Source organism: Otolemur garnettii, unplaced genomic scaffold (genome assembly GCF_000181295.1).
Source record: "Otolemur garnettii isolate 467f Iridium unplaced genomic scaffold, OtoGar3 scaffold00090, whole genome shotgun sequence".
NCBI lineage: Eukaryota > Metazoa > Chordata > Mammalia > Primates > Galagidae > Otolemur > Otolemur garnettii.
Genome location: NW_003852485.1, coordinates 5,429,442 through 5,441,589, shown reverse-complemented (window position 1 = coordinate 5,441,589; position 12,148 = coordinate 5,429,442). Strand labels below are relative to the sequence as shown.

At 34.2% G+C, this 12,148-nt stretch overlaps 1 protein-coding gene across 1 annotated transcript in view; it reads left to right on the top strand.

Moving 5' to 3' along the window:
* SCN7A (sodium voltage-gated channel alpha subunit 7) overlaps positions 1-12,148 on the top strand; it is a 74,463-nt gene that overhangs the window by 34,055 nt on the left and 28,260 nt on the right. Inside the window, exons 9-10 of the mRNA XM_023516362.1 lie at positions 1,624-1,765; positions 3,699-4,059. Of these exons, the coding sequence (XP_023372130.1) occupies positions 1,624-1,765; positions 3,699-4,059 (503 nt within the window). The remainder of the gene's footprint in view (positions 1-1,623; positions 1,766-3,698; positions 4,060-12,148) is intronic.

Sequence of the window (12,148 nt, the reverse complement as noted above, 5' to 3'; positions counted from 1 at the left end):
TTTCATTTACCCCGGGAAAATTAAAAAGAAAGACAATATAAATCTGTTCTTTGAATGCTTTTGGAGAAAAGAAATGTCAGGGATATGTTATTATTTCACTTATTTCATGTCTTATATATCTTTTATGGCTATAATTTAGATTAAAAAAATGGTGGTTGATCTTAAACACAGTATTTATAAATAAGTTTTCAGTGAGATGACAAACTCTTGTATCTTACTATCCTCTAATTTCCATTAAAAATTATAATCCTGAAAGCAGAAACAGAGCACTTCTCAGCACTGTGTGACTCATATAATTTCCTTGTGTTGCTTTGCTCAGTGGGCATGACTCTATGCTCGGCTCCTTCCTAGGCTCTGTGGTCCAGGTTGGCCTGGCACATGGTGGGGAGGAACATGAGCTAAACAGGTTAGCTAAATTCAGCTGGTTCAGATGTTTTATCGCTTGCTTAGTTGCTCAGCCTCTTCTGGACTTCCATTCTATTCTCAAACTCTAATTGTGAACTCATCTCTTTGTCTCATCTCACATCAGCTAATCTTTAGTATGTGTATTCATGCTCAAATATGACCTGAAATGCATTTTGAAGATACTTGATCATGGATATTCGGAACACTGTGATATATTTCAAGGCAAGAAGGAAAGTCACACAGTTTCACTGGTGGCAGTCATAGGTTGCATGCAGTAGTGCATGGTGAACTACTCCAAAACTTAGTGACTTACAACAGCAAAACTTTATCTGCTCCAATTCTGTAGGTCAATGACTTAGCAAGTCCGGTACACAAAGTACTTTCTAAATCTCTGCTTGTTCCATTAACAAATGTCTAAAACAAGTCACATGACTATACCCAGAATAACATAGAGAAGGCATGGAGAGTGAGAAGCACGATTTATTGGGCAACTACTATAATAATTTGCCACAACCCCAAAGCCCCTCAGTAGATAAAAGTAATGAGTAGGCCCTGAAAAGAAATGACATAAATATTTCATCTGATCTATCTCCCCAAAGGCAAACACTGCTTATAAATTATTGATGTGATAAATGTTTTCTCACCCTTAAATGATGGGCTCTAAGGGTTTCAGATGGGATCATTGGAAAATTAAACTCCAACGACTGCATTTGGATTTTTACCAGCACTATTTCCATCAGTTGTAATTTCACTATGACATATTGATATTGGGTAGTAAGACCATAATTAATGCAGTGCACTCTGTTCTTAAAAATTTTTAAGACAATAAGTTTTAAATCTTCTCATGACAGAAAAAAGTGAGATAATGCATATGTTAGTAGGCTCAATTTAACCATTCCACAATGTGTACCTAATCCAAATATCATGTTTCATACAACAAATGTGTACAAAAATTAAAATTATAAAATTTTCATTTAAATAGTACAAAAGGTATAGCAAAACCACTTATGAGATCTTAGTTTAGTGTAATTAACATGTGCATCTCATTGAAACCTGATTGGTTTGCAGTTTATGGCTGGCAATTGGGTGAACACTAATCACTCGCTGTGATAGAGGGAGCCCTCTATTACTTGCGGACAGATGTTCTATATTTATAATTTGACTGTAAACTGAAAATCACCTAACAGTAAGCAATTTTCTTTTCTTTTTCTCCTTCAGTCAGTGTCCTGAAGGTTATGTGTGTGTAAAAGCTGGCCTAAATCCTGATCGTGGTTTCACAAATTTTGACAATTTTGGCTGGGCCTTCTTGGCCCTATTTCGGTTAATGACCCAGGATTTCCCTGAAAACCTTTATCACCAGGTGAGAACAGAGAGAATCGGGGCTGCTCTTAAGAATGACGCCATTCCCTCCCTTCTAAAATAATGATCAAATGTAATTTCTTTCATTAAAATTTTATGTGGAAAACAATTTAAGAACAAAAGAAAAGAGAACCAGAATTATTGAATGTGAAACTATATGCTGGCTGTTGTGCCAGGTTTGTGCTTTTGTGTTTGATATGTTACTTAATCTTTGAGTAGTGTATGTGAGAGTGGTTGTGTGTGTGTGTGTGTGTGTGTGTGTGTATCTATACTTTCCTTTCTATATGAAGATACTGAAATTCAGTGAGGTTGGATATCTGCCCCAAATTCATAAGTGAACCATGAGAGCTCAGCCTACTGTTCACTATAATGCCTGTGATAGTATGCATTTGATTTTAACCAAGTAAAGAACATTTCTCGATAGTAATTTTTTTAGTTAAAATGCTTTGAACTTATAATATTACCACATTTTAAGCATTTTTATTGTGTGTGTATATATATATACATATAATGCTCTATTTCTTTTTATTCTATTTCTTCTCATTTCATTTTGCTTATTTAATCACACTCCCATCATGATATCAGAAGGCTTGCTGTAAGGAAACTTGAAATTCAAATTTTGAGAGTCTGCCTTTATAACTAATTATATGTGCCCCCTGGTTTTTCTCAGAAAGGTATAATATTCATTACCATGACGATTCAGGTTTTCTCTGAAGAGAAGTTCCATTACAATAGATAGAATTTGCTTTGATTTGGCCTAAATTTGTACTCAGAGCATTGCTTAAACTGAATTAATTATGACTACAGAAATTTGCAGTTATTCCCAAAGAGAACAGCTTATGTTTGGGAGATTATTATTTTCTAGTAATTTAGAAATATTGATTTAATTCAAGTATTTTTAACACTTATATTAATTAAGACTATTCTATTTGTTTTCTTAAATTGTTCATGTACTTTTAATCGATGAGAATAAATCAGCAAGTAATATTTTGCATTTTTAATGCTCTACTTATAATTTTTAATCTTTAAATTTTCTGGAAGACCTTAAGTAATTATTGGAAAATAGAAGCTAGTTGATGCTCAGTTTTGAAATCTGAAATTTCATATTTTTCTACCCATAAATATCACCTGTTCTAATAACTATATATATATATGAATTAATGAATTATATGAAATTCCCATTGGCTTGTCTAAAGCTTCTTCTCCAAAACAGGTGCTCTTCCGGCCATAGAAATATTACTACTTCTCACCCCTTGTATAGACATGATTTTGCATTTTGCTGTGACTCTTTCATGAGGAAATGTTCAGAAGAAGGTGATCCCCAAATATCCTCTTATTTGATTAAATGTCATATATTTAAGCATTCTACTCCTAAGAAAATAACTTTCTGTGTCAAGACTGTCTGGCTTCTTTATTGAGAGCTGATAGTTTTTCTTTCAGTGTTTTTCCTCCATTTTTTATTTTTTCTGTTATATAATTTTATAGAATGTACTTATACAAATGCTATAATGCATTTCCAAATACATTAAGAAATAAAGCATTACCTATACAGTTGAATATCCTATGTATTAGCTTCCTTCTGACCCAGGGGAAATCATGAAGTATAATTTGAGTTTTTTTAATATTAACATATTTCTTTACATATTTATATGTAAGAAATGGATACTAAAACATAAAAGTCAAATGCTCATCCTAATTAACTGAATTATTATAATAAATTCTTCCTTTGATTTTCTATATGTTTACACATGCCTTAAGATGAAGAGCTTTTTGTTTATTTCAGGTAGAGCCAGGACTTAATCTATACTATGATTCTCTTCCACTTATGGCTAAATTATTTTCATAACAGAATTTCATTTTTAGCCTCAACATGGGAGAATACAGGATGATAAATAATGTTTTTCTCTTGTGTCTTATATTCTACCTCTTCTTAGATACTTTATGCTTCTGGAAAAGTCTACATGGTCTTTTTTGTTGTGGTAAGCTTTTGGTTTGCCTTTTACATGGCGAGTTTATTCTTGGGCATACTCGTTATGACCTATGAAGAGGAGACACAGACAGCGACTGAAAAAACTAACAAGACTGAACCCAGATTTCAAGAGATTGAAAAAGAACTTCAAGAAGGAAATGAAGCCACTGAGGTATATATATTTTTAATGCTTCTTAGAACCACAATGCTGGAGATATCTTTTCAAGGTCTTGGAGTATATTGCCTTCTGGGCGATGCTCATATCAATGTGTGCCATATTATTAGAAGATCAAAAATGATTTCAATAAGAGAGCTCACTTTTACTACATAACCTTCTCTCCTTAATACCCTGTAGTGAGACTGACAATATCTTTAAAGATTTTTTTTTAATTTGCACATTTCTTACATCAAAATGTGTACTACTATTGCTGGTAAACTATGGACATATGTTTTTGAGAAATTGACTTCTCTCAATATAACTGTACTTTACTAATTCAAAGCTATTTTAAATAATATATTAGAATTAACACTGGAAAATGTGTTTAACTCAAAAGTGACAGTACCTTCCATAATTTAGAAATTATGAAGTATCAAAATGTTAGGTAAATGTACTACAGTGGTAAACAGAGAAAAAAGGGACTTTCTGGGCTGTCTTGTTCTTTCAAGAGGAAATGTACTGTCCATCATGAGGAGGATTGCTTTTATCCATGGACTCCTTAAATACGTGATTAGTAAAGACTAATGATGTTTTAGTGTAATTTCAGTTACGTTAGTGTTGCATTTAATTGTTTTGCAGATTTTTAGTTTCATAGCAAAACAAAATTTGATCTATTGGCAGAAGTAACATTAAAGAAGTTAGGGAAAGTCATCTTAAAAATTTAAACTGTACCAGAAGTGTACTAAAAGCACCAAAAGAAGCTTAAATTCTGCAAGCGGGCTCTCTCTCACCTCTTCTTCAAGCTGCCTTCCTAGTAAATGGGATAAAGTTATGGACTGATGACCCAAGGTAGAGAGGAGCCCTACCTAGAACCCACCCATATAAAGAAGATAAAAAAAAGGAAAAGTGAAGTAGCAACATATATTGTGGCACTATGCTGAATGGGGAGTAAGGCTGCCTGAGAGGTTCATTAATACCAGCGGTTTCTTCTAAGTCAAAAAGAAGGAAATGTTAACTCCCCTATATTTACATAAAACCTTTCTATTAAGTCATCCTCAGGGAAGAAGCTTTAGGAAGCCATCGTGCCACACGGGGGGCGGGGGGACTGTACAACGTGATGTAGAATCGCATTGAATTGTTGATAGACACTTACATGCATACCATTGAACGAAAGTGATTATGGGCTGTGCGAAGAAAACATGTATGAAAAGAGGCTATTGAGAATTACCGTTATATCACTCTTGAGTAAGTCACAGAAAAACAAATTTCAAAAGCTTTCTGTGTCTGACAAATGAGTCCAGGGTCCTTCAGATTCAATGATTAGGGTCTGAACCATATGCTGAATGTGTGATTTGTTCTGAAGTGGCATTTCAAGATCTTAAGGGCTGACGGATGCACTCAAATCCATCCAAGAACATAACAATACTTCTCTTCTCCTAAGATTAAATGATCTAACTCTGCTTAAGAAGAACTTGGATATTTCCCAATTTTGTAATATCTCCATTCCTTTTTCTGCTCTGTATTACACAAGGCTTTTATAGTTTTAATTAAAGATCTTTACTGGTAAAGAATGTCTTTCCTGTAAGAGTCCTAGGACATTTTGTCATGCAGAGTTGTCTCTAGAGTGGGGATATAAACAATTTTTATGAGATTTATTTTATTTTACTTTCTTAATTTATAAATTTTAAAAAAAATTAGAGTCAAAAAAATTTAAAGTGGAACATAATGATGATTCTTTAGGTGACTGAGCTCATTTAATACCAGCCAGATTTTAGTTTCAATGCTAGAGTTACAGGGAGAATACTTAGGCTCTTTATATTCTCACATTACAGGAAAACAATAGAACGGACTGGCTAAGGCAGAGTTCTACAGTCACATAAATAGAGATTGCAGTGCATTTTATCCACTTAACAGACGTATGGTGTCTGTGAGTCCTGGTAACCTTTCTAACTCCAGCTTTTTTATCTGTAAAATCCATATAATAATAGTTCCTGTCTTATAAATGCTTGTAAGGCCCAAATGAAATAAAAATATGAGAAGCACTAAGCAGTGCTTAGGCTAGAGTAACTAAGCGACTGAAAATGGTATGAAAAATATTAGTTAAAATTATTGTAGCATATCAATATTATACATCATATCAAAGATAGCTTTTACCCAAAGTGTCATACCCAGCAATCCACATGAAGACCAAATTATTTTTATGGGAAAAAAATCTGTGTTTGAATAAACTTATATTTCAGAAGAATCCCATAACATATTAATAATATCATAAGAATGAAATTAACATTATGTGACATTTATTGTTTACTATGTGTCAGATTCAATGCTAAATGCTTTATATGCATTACTTATTACATCACCACTGTGACAACATTTTGAGGTGTAGGAATTACTCCAATAACTTGCATGAGAAATTGACATTCAGTCTCCAAAGTAAGAAATGTAGAGCTAGCTACAATATTTAACTAGATAATAAAATTGTTTTTAGCCGTACTCTCTAAAACTTAAATCACATGTATTATATATATTATAAAGAACTAATAGATAGTTACGGGCAACATGAGGAAGCAAATACAAGAAGGCATCACTGTCCCAATAGAGAAAAGCTCATCAGCATAAAATTCTTAAGTCTTTGACTATATTTAAAGATAGTTAAGATAATGATGATGATAAAAGTAGCAGCAACCTAACATTTTTGCTGCATATCAACTATACACCGGACATATAATGTATCTTCATGAATTCTCAAAATTAATCGCCATTGAAGAGTTCTAGCTGTAATGTTTAATCTATCCTCAATGTTATCTGATTTTTCAACCCTGAGGAAGTGAGAACCACTTTACTTCCATGTTCTGGAGGCTCAGTGCTGAAATGCTATCATTCCATCAATTACACAATTTTGCAGGTATGACTTTCCTATCATTCGTCAGCTACTGTCACCGGAAGAGAATCAGATATGTAAAATCATAGAAATACAATTTTTTAAAGAAACTGCTTGCTACGTTTAAACTAATATTCTTATAGTTCATCTAATTAATTAAACACTGACAATTGCACTAAGCACTGAAGATAAACATTTCTTAATAAGTACACATAGTGTGTCAATTCTCAGGAAACTAACGGTTTAATGGGGAGGTAGACTATAACATTATCATTAATACCAAATGATATCTCTGGGATAACAAATGATGTGTTTCCTGGTGTTATGAAATAGAAAACACAAAGCACCATATACAATATATTCTTCCCAAACCTGAGTAAGTTTAATAAGCCTCTTGATCTAATTGCTTTTTTCCAGAGACTCTAGGGGAGAAAGGAACACATTAAATTACCCTGAAAGGACATAATCTGCCAAATCAAGAATGTGGGAAGTTCTGTAGTACAAGTGACCCAGTATCTTTAACAAATAAATCACGTAGGAAAAAAATCATTTAAAATGATAAAATAATTAATATTACATGCCAACTAAATGCAATGTGTGGATCTTGTTTGTATTTTGACTGGGAAAAATTAAATACAACAGGGTGTTCTGGAGCAATAACATGAAATTGAGTATAACTGGGGCATTTGATAATATTAAGGAATTGCTCATTTTGCTGGTGGTGGCAATAGTGTTGTGATTTGTGTTTTTTAAAAGCTCTATAGGAAACATATGATGTCTAGAATTTGATCTAAAATATTTCAGAAAATGAGGAATAAATGAAAAAGAAGAGAAAATGTGATCAATTGTTGAGGCTGGATATTGGATACTTGATGGTTCACGGTATTGTTCTCTATCTGAATACATTAAATGAAACTGGAGCAAGTGCAATAAAGCAGAGAGACACGGGTGCGTCGAGAGCCTTTAAGAAAAGATTTCTCTGAGTCAGAGAAGATTTCATGAGGAACTGACACTTATGCTGAGATGTAAAGAATGTGCCTGATTAAAATAGAGAGGAAGAACAGGGTGAGTATGAGGATTAAGGTGTCCAGCTTGGCTGCAGTAGAAAGGCATCTCCAGGTCCAAGAGGAGCATGTCAGATCTTCATAGGCAAGTGCAAGAAATACGACTGGTTCTTCCTTACTCATAACTCCCTTCAAAGAAAATTTACACTTCTTTTGAAAAGAAGAACTCTGCCTCCTTGTTCTAGTTTGGTTTTAATATTGGACTGTCAAAATTTCAGGCATATGCTCTTTTGGTGTATAGTTTAAACACAACACCAATTTATTTATCACTGACACAGAATTCACTGTGGGATCAGCCACCCTCCAGAGAGCTCTCCTTCATGCAGTGCCAAAGCTTGTGGGGGGTCAGTGATTGAAATGCTTTGCCATATAATCAATGGTAATATAAAAGAAAAAACAATCTGAATATAGGGGAAGGGGAAATGTTCTATCACAGAAGAGCCATTGGTTGATAGAGTGATCACATTTAGTTGGTGTGATGGATGCCTGTGAAATAATGAAATGAAAATTTAACTTCTGCAGTAACTGGGACATGCCCCATTTTTTGTACCAGGAATATGCTCTTATTAGCACTTAAAATTCCAAAACTAGAGAGTTTTTAAGTTATAATTCCCTCAATTTTGATCATGAAATAGCTGTATTCTTAATTGTTGGCCAATGTATGGGCATTCATCCAACATTTATGAGATGCTCAGGTTATGCTTCTGACAAGTCTGATAACTAGAATCTACAGATAACTTTAAACTAATCATTAAGAAAAGAACAAATAACCCCATTTTTATGTGGGCAAGAGACTTGAAGAGAAACTTCTCTGAAGAAGACAGGCTCATGGCCTACAAACACATGAAAAAATGCTCACCATCTTTACTCATCAGAGATATGCAAGTCAAAACCACTTTGAGAGATCATCTAACTCCACTAAGATTAACCCACATCACAAAATCCTAGAACTAGAGATGTTGGCATGGATGTGGAGAGAAGGGAACGCTTCTACACTGCTGATGAGAATGCAAGCTAATATGACCTTTTTGGCAAGAAGTTTGGAGAATACTCAGGGAGCTAAAAGTGGACCTACCATTTGATCCTGCAATTCCTGTGCTAGGCATATTCCCAGATGATCAAAAATCATTTTATCACAAAGATATTTGCACCAGAATGTTTATTGTGGCTCAATTCATAATTGCCAAGTCATGGAAGCAGCCCAAAAGCCCACTGACCCACAGATGAATTGACAAATTGTGGTATATGTACGCCATGGAATACTATGCAGCCATAAAAAAGATGGAGACTTCACATCTTTTATGTTTACCCGGATGGAGCTGAAACATATTCTTATTAGTAAAGTATCTCAAGAACGGAGAAAAAAGTATTTAATGTACTCAATACTACTATGAAATCACTATATAATCACCTATACATTCATAGGAATGGTAAAACATAACTACAGTCCAGAAAGAAGGAGGAAGAGAAAGGAGAGAGGAGAGTAGGAAGTAAAGGTAGGAGGAGGGAGGGTATTTGGGGGACCTCACCTAATGTGTATAATGCAATGGCACATATCAAAACTATTAAGAATAGAGTATGTTATAGGGGTACAGGTGAATCTTTCTAAGAGTAGAATGTGAATGTTTTAAAGCAATAACTGAGAAAATGACATGAAGGCTGTGTTGACCAGTTGATGGAAGTATTTCAGATTGCATGTGAAAACCCCACACTGTACCCCAGAAGTGCATTAATGTACATAGTTACCGTTCAATAAAAAAAAGAAAAAAAAAAAAGAATAGAGTATGACTGTCTTACCACCATAAATAAGTGAGGAGATGGTTATGTTAATCAATTAGATGTAAGCATTCCACATTGTACATCAATAAGCACCTTGTGCCGCATAAATGCATCAATGTACACAGTTATGATTTAATAAAGAAGAAAAGAGTGACAGTGCCTGTGGCTCAGTGGAGTAGGGCACTGGCCCTGTATGCCAGAGGTGGCAGGTTCAAACCCAGCCCCAGCCAAAAACTGCAAAAAAAAAAAAAAAAAAGAAAATATATTACTGGAGATACGTGGTTCATTAATTTTATATTATAAAATCTACCTATAGTTCAAGACAAATTAATAGATAATTGAGTATTAATTTTATCAACAACGTTATTATCTCCCCCATTTTTCCCCACCCCATAAAATTATCTTTATGTTGGTGAGATTCCAACATACATTGTTACTGTCTGAAACAGCTCTATAAGAAGTAATTTCTCTACATCAAGGGTAGAGTTGAGAATATTATTTACTATATTGCAAAGTATAATTTTCATGAAGATACACATCTGAGAAATCCCTGTCAAATATTAACAACAAAAAATTTTACCTTTATTGGCTTTAGCTCATGAGAATTTGGAATTGTACACATTATAACTTACATGTGTTATAGCCCTGTAATTCAGCTAAAAATACTTTCTGAAATAAGTGCAGCTTGTACATGTAAACCAACTTCACATCCAGAGCTGTCAGCTCACTTTTTCAATTAAAAAAATAAGTGAAGGAACAGCACTCTGCAGAGCTGCAGAATCTGCCGTTTTTTCTGATGAAATTTAGAATGTAGTGCAGTTGGCTTTAACTTCCTCTAGCTCTAGGGTTTATGAAATGAGAGGGCACTTGACTGATCCTGAGCGAGATGAATATTATAATTCCCTTGATAGCTACTATGCCACTTCAGATATCCAATGGCTGAACTTGCCAACCTGAGTTTTGAGTTAGGTTATCTGCCAGCTTCAACCACTAATTCCCTCAGTGCTAGCGCAGCAGAAGCTCCCATGTCAGTTAACTCTATTCAGCAGTGGTCTGACCTATTTATTTCAGTTTAACAAATATATAAATATTACCATGTTTCATGTGTGCTAAAGAATGGAAATCACTATAGTGTAATGTCATTCACCCACTGTCAGGGTCTTAGAGTTTAAATTCAAATAGTATTTTAAACATGATCATTAGAAGCATCTGTGGCTATACGTGTCATAGTTATTAATGTAACTTCTAATATCTTCATCAAAGCCTAATTTTAAGTGCCTTTTCAATGCAAGATCATTTAAAGACATTGCTTATGAGACTGACAAACAGAAAGTGATTCCTTTATGGAATCATGCCTGCCCTACTCATTTAAGTAGCATATGTGCCCTGTCTAAGGAAACTCTTTTAAATCTATTCTATTACCTGATATTCTTCAAGATTTATTTCATCATCAAAAAATCACAAAAATCATTCTGATTTTTATCAAGATATTTTACAAAGTTATAAAGTTAACATATCCTCAAGGAAAATCTTTAAGTTGTTAGGAAAATACTCCAGTTATTACTCTGAGGTAGTGTGTTTAATGACTAGATATTTCACCATAATCCTAAACTATATGTTGAATTCTTTATCAAATATGGGTGATAGCACTATTATTCCATGTTCTTTACTCTTTAAATAGTTAACCTCAAGTATAAAATTTTATTGAGTTTCAATTTGTACACAATGACTTTCCAAATAATCCTGAATCAACTTAATACTGCCTGTAGTATAAAAAGTGGCAATGATGGGACCCAGAAAGGCCCCAGGAATGTAAACTATGAAGCCACTGTGGAAACAATATGGAGATTCCTCAAAAAACTATAAAAATAGAAATGCCATATGATTTGACACCACCACTACCAGGTAGGTTGAATCCAAAAAAAGGAAACCAGTATACCAAAGAGGTATCTGTGCTCCCCTGTTACTGCAGTGCTTACCATAGCCAAGATACGGAATTACCCTAAATGTTCATCAGTAGATAGATGGATAAAGAAAATGTAGCATGTATACACAATGGACTTTTACTCAGCCACAACCCAAGTGAAATTCTGTCATTTATAGCAACACGGATGGAATTGGAGGTCATTGTTTTAAATAAAATAAGCCAGGCACAGAAAGACACTTATCACATGTTCTCTCTCATACGTCGGGTGCTAAAAATGTCAGTCTCATGGAGGAGGAGAGTTTATTGGTGCTTACCAGAAGCTAGGAAAGGGAGAGGGGTATCAAAAGAGCTAGTTCAGTGGGCACAGCAATACAGTTAGAAGTAATAAGATCTACCATTTAATAATACAGTAGAGTAACTACAGTTAGAAACAAGTCACAAAAACAAACAAAAAGTAACACTTCACTATGTTTTTCAAAATAGCTAGATAAAGAAAAGATAAATGTTTGAGGCAATAGATATCCAGATTACCCCGATTGCTCATTAAACAGGGTATGAATGCCAGCAAATATCACATACACCCCCAAATGTGTGCAACCATTATGCT